Below are 12500 nucleotides of genomic sequence, written 5' to 3' on the forward strand. Positions count from 1 at the left end.
CATCTGCTCATTCCTGACAGAAAGTATACAAACCATAAACTCAGAAAAAGAAAGAGCTCACAGAAAATCTGGCTTCAACAGAAATCACCAATATTAATGCAGCAATTAAACATAACACTGGAAGCAGAACAAAATAAAAACTGTAATTACTCAAATAAAATGTATGATGCAAATACAACCAATGCTCCTGAAGAATCCAACACAGACCTTGGCCACAGTGAAATCCCAGTCCTGTCGAGCTGACTCAGCTTTGTAGCAACTCTCAGTGTAATCTTTGTCAGCCTTTTTGGCTGTGGACAGTAAAGACTTACTCCGCTTCTCCAACTGGGAAAAAAGGGAAAAGAAAAAAGGTTACAAACATTCAGATTATGGAGATGACTGATCCTCTCAGATCTTTCTTTCACCTAGGTTGTTGGTTTTTGTTGTTTTTACATTCCTTTGCTAACATCTTAAGTGATGTTGAATATACAGCCCACTCAAGATACGTAGTGATTAAGAAAAATGTTCTGTATCATTTGTCACAGTCAGAGTACTAGTCTCAAAACTTTACTTTCATCAACAAAGATCCAAAATACAGCCAGGACATTGTTTTCTTAGGAGTATAAAAGTGTCAACTGCAATATGTCAGACAATGAGGAGTCACTGTGACTTGATGTTTTTTCATTGAGCAGAGTGTAGAACTTTGTGAAATCAACCAGCATGTAACATTTTATTTTAAGGCTATGACACACACAACAACACTGGCCTGGTACATGTAGGTGACCTCACCTTTGAAAGATCTTTGGTTTTGCTTACACTCATGCCATCTTCAGCTTTCTCATACTCCTTGCTACAGGCGTAGGATTGTTTCTTGCTCTGCACACAAAATGATAATGCAATGAGAGAAAAACAGAGAAATAGCAACACTGCAAATTGACCTCACAACACTTACACTGAAGCTTTTTTTTTCGAATGAAGTCATGGATAATGTAATTCATCTCAGATCAATGCCTACTGCAACTTTATTGCAAGAAAACACTTCACGTCTTTCAATCTCAAAGAACAGTCTGATTAATTACAACATATAAACTAAATCTTCAATATATCTACACATAAAAAAGATCTCTTGCAACAATTTCTTTAATTCACAGACTGCAATTCAAACATTCACAACTAGCAGCACCCAGTATTTTTATGGATCCTTTATCTGTTTTGATACTGCCATTTAGGCAGCCACATTCCATGTTCTGAGAAAAGCACAGTGACTTCTTCATTCCAGACCTCTGTGATAATGAGTGACCCCTGCCGCATCACACCTGATACAACCACTTGTCACTTCAGTGTGCTGCCTTCTCCTACTGTGCCCACAGAAAGGTGTGTCATGGAGCTGAGAGTTTTACAGGGACCCCAACATCTCCCAGTCTGTGTACAGGGACTTGTCTCTCACCCAAACCATCCTCCCACCCACATCTTCCCTGTCATTCTCTTTTGTCAGCTTGAAAAAAATGTTTTGTCTTTTTTTTTTCTGTCCCATCATCTGTGCCATTTCAGTGGCAGTACTTCCATGCCACTCATTCCAAAAATAATGTTTTCCCTGTAACTGGAGGCACCATTTGTATGAGCTACAGTCCTTCACAGTGTTTGATTCTCCACAGCTCACCACACTGGTTCTGGGTCTAGTGTTCAGAGAAAAAATCAGCACACACACACACACACACACACACACAAACATACATGCACACTGACACACTCGCACCCATTCAAAAAGAAACAGATCTTTCCTGTCTACAACTAATCAGAACATGTTCCCTCTGTTATCTTAACCCTGCACACAGACTGCACTGTACACATCCCATGTTGTCTTAACCCTGCACACACACTGCACTGTACACACCCCTGCACACACACTGCACTGTACACACCCCGTGTTGTCCTAACCCTGCACACAGACTGCACTGTACACACCCCTGCACACACACTGCACTGTACACACCCCTGCACACACACTGCACTGTACACACCCCTGCACACAGACTGCACTGTACACACCCCTGCACACATACTGCACTGCAGAAAGACTGCACTGTACACACCCCTGTACACACACTGCACTGTACACACCCCTGCACACACACTGCACTGTACACACCCCTGCACACAGACTGCACTGTACACACCCCTGCACACAGACTGCACTGTACACACCCCTGCACACACACTGCACTGTACACACCCCTGCACACAGACTGCACTGTACACACCCCATGTTGTCCTAACCCTGCACACAGACTGCACTGTACACACCCCATGTTGTCCTAACCCTGCACACAGACTGCACTGTACACACCCCTGCACACACACTGCACTGTACACACCCCTGCACACACACTGCACTGCACACAGACTGCACTGTACACACCCCTGCACACAGACTGCACTGTACACACCCCTGCACACACACTGCACTGTACACACCCCTGCACACACACTGCACTGTACACACCCCTGCACACACACTGCACTGCACACACACTGCACTGTACACACCCCTGCACACAGACTGCACTGTATACACCCCATGTTGTCCTAACCCTGCACACAGACTGCACTGTACACACCCCTGCACACAGACTGCACTGTACACACCCCTGCACACAGACTGCACTGTACACACCCCTGCACAACGACTGCACTGTACACACCCCTGCACACACACTGCACTGTACACACCCCTGCACACACACTGCACTGTACACACCCCTGCACACAGACTGCACTGTACACACCCCTGTACACACACTGCACTGTACACACCCCTGTACACACACTGCACTGTACACACCCCTGCACACACACTGCACTGTACACACCCCTGCACACACACTGCACTGTACACACCCCTGCACACAGACTGCACTGTACACACCCCTGCACACAGACTGCACTGTACACACCCCTGCACACACACTGCACTGTACCTTGAACTCCTCAGCTCTCCTCTCCTGCAGTGTCTTGTATGACTTGTCAACAGTCACTTCAATCTGGAACAAACAGGGGAAAAACATATTTCCCTGCAACATGCACAACAATCTAATCAAACAGAAAAAGGCAAAGAGACTTATGAACACAATACAAAACACACAATACTTTATTGTTTCCAATAACAGATATTAATTTGTGGTGTAAAAATACATAAACAATGCATGGACATTAGTCATTCAGTATGTTCACAAAAAATACATAAAATGCTTAAATGTTAAGGCAATGTTAACCACACAGACAATTATCACAGTTATACACACACAGTAACCACAGAGGATAGGCATGAAATATCATACTATGATTAAACATAGATATATATATAATGACAACAGGCCATTCAACAGTGTACTAAATAAAGGTGTCACATTGCACACATATGTATACTTGTATATATTTCAAGCGTACTTGCATATATTTTGTGAAACAACAAACTACACAGCTTCTCCTATCTGCAATAAAAGGGACGCCCATTTCCTTCAACTATTCAACGGAAATCTCAGCTGGATTAAACTCAGATACTTTTTTTTTTCAGTTACTTTCCACATGGATGATAACAGCCCATGGCCTCTGTTCACCTTTCCATTCCCATAATGATCCTCACTGCTGAATCCTATCCTTCATATCAAACAGGTGAATAGATCTGAGAAAGAAAGGAAGAAAATGTGGAAGTAAAAATTATGTTAAATAATCATAGTTGATTACATATAAAATCAATATCAATAACTCAGTTCAGTTCAGCTGCTCAAGGAGGCGTCACTGCGTTCGGTCAAATCCATATACGCTACACCACATCTGCTAAGCAGATGCCTCCTGACCAGCAGCGTAACCCCACATGCTCTATCAACAAGCTATGAATGGAATATAATAAAACAAAAAAAATGGATCAGAAAGAAAGAAAATCATCACAAAAAACACTTAAACTGTAAGAGATTTTTTTTCCTCAAGTAAAAAAAAAGCTAACACACTTACAGGTTTTCTGGCTTTGACTTGCGTGTCAACCAGCGTTTTGAGGGGCTTGCTCATTTCTTCCAGCAGACCCACAGCCAGGTTCCTGTAACACATCATGCACAGCTGTGAGACACGGAGGACAGGGGGGAGGGGGAGAGGGGGGACAAAACGAGGGACAGAAAAGACTAGCGCTCTGACAGACATGAGGAACAGCTGGAAGAGACAGAGAACAGGAGAGGGAGGGAAGAGGGAGGAGCTGAAAGACATGGGGAACAGGAGAGGGAGGGGATGGACAGGAAAGACCAGTGCATTGACAGACATGAGAAACACAGAGAGAGAGGCTGAAAGACGTGGGGAACAGGGGGAGGGGAGAGAGAGGAGCAGAAAGACATGGGGAACAGGAGAGCGGAGGGGAGAGGAGGAGGAAGAGGAGCTGAAACGTCGCTGGGAACAGGGAGGGAGAGAGCTGGGCTGAAAGACATGGGGAATAGGAGAGGGAGGGGAGAGAGAGGAGCTGAAAGACGTGGGGAACAGGAGAGGGAGGGGAGAGAGAGGGGCTGAAAGACGTGGGGAACAGGAGAGGGAGGGGAGAGAGAGGAGCTGAAAGACATGGGGAACAGGAGAGGGAGGGGAGAGAGGGGAGCTGAAAGACATGGGGAACAGGAGAGGGAGGGGAGAGAGAGGGGCTGAAAGACATGGGGAACAGGAGAGGGAGGGGAGAGAGAGGAGCTGAAAGACATGGGGAACAGGGGGAGGGGAGAGAGAGGAGCTGAAAGACATGGGGAACAGGAGAGGGAGGGAAGAGGGAGGAGCTGAAAGACAGGGGGAACAGGGGGAGGGGAGAGAGAGGGGCTGAAAGACATGGGGAACAGGGAGAGGGGATGGACAGGAAAGACCAGTGCACTGACAGACATGGGGAACACAGAGAGAGGAGCTGAAAGACATGGGGAACAGGAGAGGGAGGGGAGAGAGAGAGGAGCTGAAAGACATGGGGAACAGGGGGAGGGGAGAGAGAGAGGAGCTGAAAGACATGGGGAACAGGGGGAGGGGAGAGAGAGGAGCTGAAAGACGTGGGGAACAGGAGAGGGAGGGGAGAGAGAGGAGCTGAAAGACGTGGGGAACAGGAGAGGGAGGGGAGAGAGAGGAGCTGAAAGACGTGGGGAACAGGAGAGGGAGGGGAGAGAGAGGAGCTGAAAGACATGGGGAACAGGGGGAGGGAGGGGAGAGAGAGGAGCTGAAAGACATGGGGAACAGGAGAGGGAGGGGAGAGAGAGGAGCTGAAAGACATGGGGAACAGGAGAGGGAGGGAAGAGAGAGGAGCTGAAAGACATGGGGAACAGGGGGAGGGGAGGGGAGAGAGAGGAGCTGAAAGACATGGGGAACAGGAGAGGGAGGGGAGAGAGAGGAGCTGAAAGATGTGGGGAACAGGGGGAGGGGAGGGGAGAGAGAGGAGCTGAAAGACGTGGGGAACAGGAGAGGGAGGGGAGAGAGAGAGGCTGAAAGACATGGGGAACAGGAGAGGGAGGGGAGAGAGAGAGGAGCTGAAAGACATGGGGAACAGGAGAGGGAGGGGAGAGAGAGGGGCTGAAAGACATGGGGAACAGGAGAGGGAGGGAAGAGAGAGGGGCTGAAAGACATGGGGAACAGGAGAGGGAGGGGAGAGAGAGGAGCTAAAAGACATGGGGAACAGGAGAGGGAGGGGAGAGAGAGAGGAGCTGAAAGACATGGGGAACAGGAGAGGGAGGGGAGAGAGAGGGGCTGAAAGACATGGGGAACAGGAGAGGGAGGGGAGAGAGAGGGCTGAAAGACATGGGGAACAGGAGAGGGAGGGGAGAGAGGGGAGCTGAAAGACGTGGGGAACAGGAGAGGGAGGGGAGAGAGGGGAGCTGAAAGACATGGGGAACAGGAGAGGGAGGGGAGAGAGAGGAGCTGAAAGACATGGGGAACAGGAGAGGGAGGGGAGAGAGAGGGGCTGAAAGACGTGGGGAACAGGAGAGGGAGGGGAGAGAGGGGAGCTGAAAGACGTGGGGAACAGGAGAGGGAGGGGAGGGAGAGATGGGCTGAAAGACGTGGGGAACAGGGGGAGGGGAGAGAGAGAGGAGCTGAAAGACGTGGGGAACAGGAGAGGGAGGGGAGAGAGGGGAGCTGAAAGACATGGGGAACAGGAGAGGGAGGGGAGGGAGAGATGGGCTGAAAGACATGGGGAACAGGGGGAGGGGAGAGAGAGGAGCTGAAAGACATGGGGAACAGGAGAGGGAGGGGAGAGAGAGGGGCTGAAAGACATGGGGAACAGGAGAGGGAGGGGAGAGAGAGGAGCTGAAAGACGTGGGGAACAGGAGAGGGAGGGGAGAGAGGGGAGCTGAAAGACGTGGGGAACAGGAGAGGGAGGGGAGGGAGAGATGGGCTGAAAGACGTGGGGAACAGGGGGAGGGGAGAGAGAGAGGAGCTGAAAGACGTGGGGAACAGGAGAGGGAGGGGAGAGAGGGGAGCTGAAAGACATGGGGAACAGGAGAGGGAGGGGAGGGAGAGATGGGCTGAAAGACATGGGGAACAGGAGAGGGAGGGGAGAGAGGGGAGCTGAAAGACATGGGGAACAGGAGAGGGAGGGGAGAGAGAGGAGCTGAAAGACATGGGGAACAGGGGGAGGGGAGAGAGAGGAGCTGAAAGACATGGGGAACAGGAGAGGGAGGGGAGAGAGAGGGAGCTGAAAGACATGGGGAACAGGGGGAGGGGAGAGAGAGAGGAGCTGAAAGACATGGGGAACAGGGAGAGGGAGGGGAGAGAGGGAGCTGAAAGACGTGGGGAACAGGGAGAGGGGAGGGGAAGAGGGAGGAGCTGAAAGACATGGGGAACAGGGGGAGGGGAGAGAGAGGAGCTGAAAGACATGGGGAACAGGAGAGGGAGGGGAGAGAGAGGAGCTGAAAGACATGGGGAACATGGGGAGGGAGGGGAGGGACAGGACAAAACCAGAAACAGGAAAGACCAGTGCACTTACAGACAAGAGGAACACAGAGAGAGAAACTCAGTGTGAAAAAAAGGAAATGAAAACAAGAGCCCTTAGAGGTGAGGGTAAAATGCCGAGAGCAAAGTGAAGTTTCCAGTGTCAGAAGTGTGTATCTGTGTTTGCATGCTTCTATACATGTGTGTTCAGTTAGCGAGTAAGTGAGTGAGTGTGTGTGTGTGTGTGTGTCTGTGAATGCATATGTGCATGCATGCATGTTGTGTATCCGTGCATATGAGTGTGTATCAATGTGTGAGTGTAGGTGTAGGTGCATGTGTTTGTGTGTGTGTGAGTATGTTGAGCGAGGGAGACAGACAAACAGAGAGAAAGACATAGACACACATAGAGACTATGCACAAACTTCAACTTCCTTGTCAGAAAAAGAAACACAACCTTGTCAAAGGGGAGCAACCTCTGTTTTATATTCATATATATATCTGTAGATAGACAGATAGATAGACAGACAGACAGGTTGACAGATATATGATTTCATCATCTTCTTTCAGAATAATCAGCTCTCATGTACGGAGTCAATTTGTCATCAAAGCCATAAGACTTAATTGGTTGCGATGTATGTTTGTACGTACCTGTGCCTTTGGGGCAAGGTGGCAGAATGGTTAAGACACTTATCTGCCAATACAGTTTCCGCGACAGTCTGGATTCGAATCCCACTCTTGCCTTTTCTCCCGTTTGACAAAAACTGAGCATCTAGTCTTTTGGATGAGACAATAAACTGAGATCCCATGTGCAGCACGCATCTGACGCACTGAAAAAGAACCCATGGCTACAAAATTGTTGTCCTCTGGCAAATTTACATATAATAAATCCACACTGATAGGTACACAAATATATACACATGCACTCAAGGCCTGACAAGCGTGTTGGGTTATGCTGCTGTCAGGCATCTGTCTAGCAGATGCGGTGTGGCGCATATGGATTTGTCCAAAAGAAGTGACGCCTCCTTCAGAAACTGAAACTGAAAACTGAAACTGTGCCTTTGCCTGTGCCTCTGTGTGTGTGTGTGTGTGTGTGTGTGTGTGTGTGTGTGTGTGTGTACACATGCATGTGCGTGTGCATGTGCTTATGTGCATGCACAAGAACATTTAACTTTTCGTGCGTGTGTATCTGGTTAAGTAATTCTTCTATCTATGCATCCTCTTATTCTCTTCATCTTTCTGACCATCAATCCAACTACCACTGAGGAAAGTTCTCTCACCACCACAGTTCTTCAAACAGAAAAAAATCCTATTTCTGATTAAAAACAAAATGTGCAATACCTGTGCAGTTCTGCCTCCTGCTCCATGGCCACCCCAACTGCCTTCCATCCCTCTGATAAACTCCTGCAACAGTCACCCGAACTTCCATGCTGACACTGCTGTATCATATGCATTTGTGCAAACATACATAAACACAGTGGCACTCTTACACAGACAAGTTTATACATACAAACACACTCTCTCTCTCTCTCTCTCTCTCTCTCTCTCTCTCTCTCTCTGTCTGTCTTGTGTGCATGTGTGTATGTATTCATGCATTCATTTGTGTATATTACTTGACTCTCATCATTTAAAGCAGCATGCTGTTACACTGAACATCTTAGTCGTCTTGACATTCACATACAGACTTCACAGCATGTCACATCTCATTTGGTTTGATTCCTCCACAAATCATTTTACACACTGTTTACACAGCCTTTGTACTTCCCTTAACTGTGACTGAAACAGTGTGCGGTTCATTGCCCCAGGTAAGGTAAGTGACAGCCCTGCTGATGTTAACTGACAGGGAGATAAAATCAGCCAGCACTTTCCTATCATGCACATTCCTAGGAAATGATGCTGTTACTGATTTTATCCACTCTGCCCTGGGTCACAGTAAGCAGAGCAGGTGTTTGTTTGTACGTGCGTGTTTGTCAATTTGTTCTGTCACTAACGTTTCATATGAAAGATAATAACTAATATCAACACTAACATTGAGTAATGTTTGTTTGCATCATACAGTGAAAGAAAAATCACATTCAAGGAAAAGAAGACAAATGCTCCTTAACCAATCGGTTGAGGTTTTGTGTTGAGGGGGTCAGTGAATTCCTGGATACCTCTCATTTTATTTTGAGAACCCACATGAAATATTTCAATTTATTGATATGTCATGCATTTACACATTTCTAAAAAAAAAAAAAAAAAAAAAAAAGGGTTTTGCAACATCATACAATTCATACATGTCATGTATGTGTGCGAGTCTATATATTAGTAATATATTACAATATTATAATATAAATCAAAGCAAAGTCTGTGCATATCAAACTTACAGGCACATACATACACTTGCAAACACCTACAAACATAATTATGAGCATGCACACACAACACACACACACACACACACACACACTAACCCAATACTGGAGTGGACTGCCTTCAACAATTTTGCGGACAGTTTGTTGAGGCTTTTGGCATACGTGCTCTCCATCTCCGCCCTGAAACACCAAACAGCTATCATCCACCTGTTCCATCCACCTTCTTGAAAGATGCATCAACAATGAACAACTAATTCAGTCAAACCTCCCCTCTTTATTCCAACCCCCATACACTTCTAAAGCTCTCCATCTTCTGTCTTCATCGACTGAAACCCCTCAGCACCTACATTTCTAAGGCTTTTCTATAACTGTATGTATATGAACTTACTTATCAACTTATCAAATTAGTTTCCTTTTGAAGGAGATGTCAAGCATGCCAAGTGATCCATACACAATACACCACAGGAAAAAAGCAGATGCCAGACTTTTGCCTAAATCCAGCACGCTAATAAGGCCTAGCGCCTTGAAAGCCTACCCAAGATTTGCGTAAAACATTTTGAACCAACTGGAATAAATTAATTAGACAACATAAGCAAATGAATACATAAAAATACAGTCAAGTGAAAGATATGTAGAAGGCAATTGGTAGAGGAATACCCATGCACAGTGTTACATGTACCTGCTTTATACTCACAGTCAATGTCTATCACAGGCACAGTGTTACATGTACCTGCTTTATACTCACAGTCAATGTCTATCACAGGCACAGTGTTACATGTACCTGCTTTATACTCACAGTCAATGTCTATCACAGTGCAGCACATTCTAGCAAATAAATCTTTGTGCAATGAAAATGTGGGTATGTGATTTAGTGTTTGCCATATTCTGGTAGAAGTTTGCCACAAAACATGCTGCATTCTGGCTGACTCAACTGAATTAATTGCTAAATTATCCAAAGGGATTCATTTCCTCCTCCCATCATTAGTTCAAGCAAGCAAATCACAGTTATTCACAAACAGGGTGCAGGCTGGTTAATGAATCTAGGGCTGTAACTGGCTCTGATACACACACCAGAACTTAGGATCTGTACTGATGTTAGCTGCTGACACCATTTCATTCTTTGGGACACACACGAGTGTGACAAATTAATCATTCCAGACCTGTATTGTCCTTCTCTGTTGTATTGTCAAATATTTTAGATGTCTCTGATATTATCTCATAAGTAGTCAGCTGTAACTGCATGCTAAAACATGGTGGCATTTCAACACTTCTTTCAAGACCATTGCTCCAGAAGAAAATGTTTTAACCCAAAGAATACAACAGAAAAAGATGATTCTGTGTGTGTGTGTGTGTGTGTGTGTGTGTGTGTGTGTGTGTGTGTGTGTGTGTGTGTCTGTGTGTGTGTCTGTCTGTCTGTCTGTCTGTCTGTCTGTCTGTCTGTGTGTGTGTGTGTGTGTGTGTGTGTTTGAAATATCGTAACTTTATTAAAGACTAAAACAAAAACTGACTCAGTATCAGAAAGAGGCAGTTTCTTTATGATTCATCATTCATTCCGATTCTGCAAACAAATGAACAAATCTATCTAACCCTCACACCGTTTACTGATTTAACATTGGTCTGAAAATAAAATAAAACACAAACCAATAAAGTTTCATTAACATTGTGATGTTTTTCTCACTGAACTCAGGGAGGAAACAAAAAATACCAACACAAAGCATTCTAATTTCTTCAGTATATGTTTTTTATATATATACATATATATATCTTAGTCATAACAGTGCATTTCTTCCCAGCCCCCCTTCTCTCTATATCTGCTGCTCTATTGTTAATCAGTTGTTGCAATTAAGATAACATGAAGCGAGCATTCCCTAATGACTGCTCCTGACCCATATAGGTGGCTTCTAACATCAGAGTTCACCTCAATGGTCAGCCAGACAGCCAGACAGCCAGCCTGGCCATAGGGTGTCACTTGTCATGTAAATGAACCACGCCTCTATCATTCACTCCCTGGATCAGTCCCACCAGCAGTACCCCTGACTGTGCATATATTCATGAGCAATTCTGCCCTCCTGCCACTGACTCTGCATTCATCGTGCTGATGAATGCTGCACTGTACTCATGTTACTGACTCGCTGCTGCTGTACAGCAAAATAAAGAGCAAAGGTATGTCGTGTCGTGTGCTTCTCAGAACGCATATGTATGTAAATTACATTCAACCCTGTGCTGCAGAAATTGACTGGACATTAATTTATTTAGGTTACATCAACTGCTTTTGTTTCCAAATGTCTATTTACAGAGCATTAAAGATAAATTTATAATATGAAATGCATGTTTCATTAACTCCCCCCCCCCCCCTCTCTCTCTCTCTCTCTCTCTCTCTCTCTCTCTGTATGTGTGTGTGTGTGGTCCCTTCACCCTCTGTCTTCACTCTCCCATTCACTCATACAAGCATGTACACACACACACACACACACACACACACACACACACACACACACACACACACACACACATGCTCACAGAACTTTACAAACACAAACCTGTGTCTGTGCATATCACATGCACACCGACATTAAATCTATACCAATACAAGATTTCAAAAGTTTTCAACTAACCATTTCTTTTATTCTCAAATTAACACATGCATGCACACAAATACACAAAAAATATGAAACACATACATATTCACACAAACCCTTGTAAATAACAATGTGTGTAGTGTCAGGCAAGCATGTGTGCACAGCACATTACTGTTATAAACACACACACACACACACACACACACACACTCACTCACTCACTCACTCACTCACCCACCCAATGCTGCTGATCATTCCAATCACATTCACAGTATACTTGCTAAAAATTGCCAATCTTTATACACTTAACAGAAAATGCAGCAACACATTTCCTGATATCAACAATCAAAGACATGGTACCAAAATCTTCAGTTTGTAGTACTAACTGAGCAATTGCAAGCAATCATTTGATGTTATTAATTCCAACTAAAAGAAAGCTTTTCTCTGCCAGTTCCAACCAAAGCATGAAAGTAAAAATCAAAGACAATAATAATAATAATAATGAAGATGATAAATATCAACAATAACAACAACAACAACAACATACATATTATGGGATTATCTATTTTCATAAATTACACAAAAATTATGTAAGAATTTGAGCAATATTTATAGCTGATTCTCTGTGTTCGCTGCAAATGCCATTCCCATGTGATACACT

At 45.2% G+C, this 12500-nt stretch overlaps 1 protein-coding gene across 7 annotated transcripts in view; it reads right to left on the reverse strand.

Moving 5' to 3' along the window:
* The window catches only part of LOC143297542 (nostrin-like), a 52286-nt gene that overhangs the window by 13579 nt on the left and 26207 nt on the right, over positions 1-12500 (reverse strand). For all 7 annotated transcript variants that reach the window (XM_076609966.1, XM_076609947.1, XM_076609948.1 and 4 more), the window contains 6 exons: positions 9360-9440; positions 8248-8310; positions 3991-4072; positions 2958-3020; positions 769-855; positions 208-324 (listed from right to left, as the gene is read on the reverse strand). In XM_076609966.1, coding sequence (XP_076466081.1) covers positions 208-324; positions 769-855; positions 2958-3020; positions 3991-4072; positions 8248-8310; positions 9360-9440 — 493 coding nt within the window. The remainder of the gene's footprint in view (positions 1-207; positions 325-768; positions 856-2957; positions 3021-3990; positions 4073-8247; positions 8311-9359; positions 9441-12500) is intronic.

Source organism: Babylonia areolata, chromosome 2, assembly GCF_041734735.1.
Source record: "Babylonia areolata isolate BAREFJ2019XMU chromosome 2, ASM4173473v1, whole genome shotgun sequence".
NCBI lineage: Eukaryota > Metazoa > Mollusca > Gastropoda > Neogastropoda > Buccinidae > Babylonia > Babylonia areolata.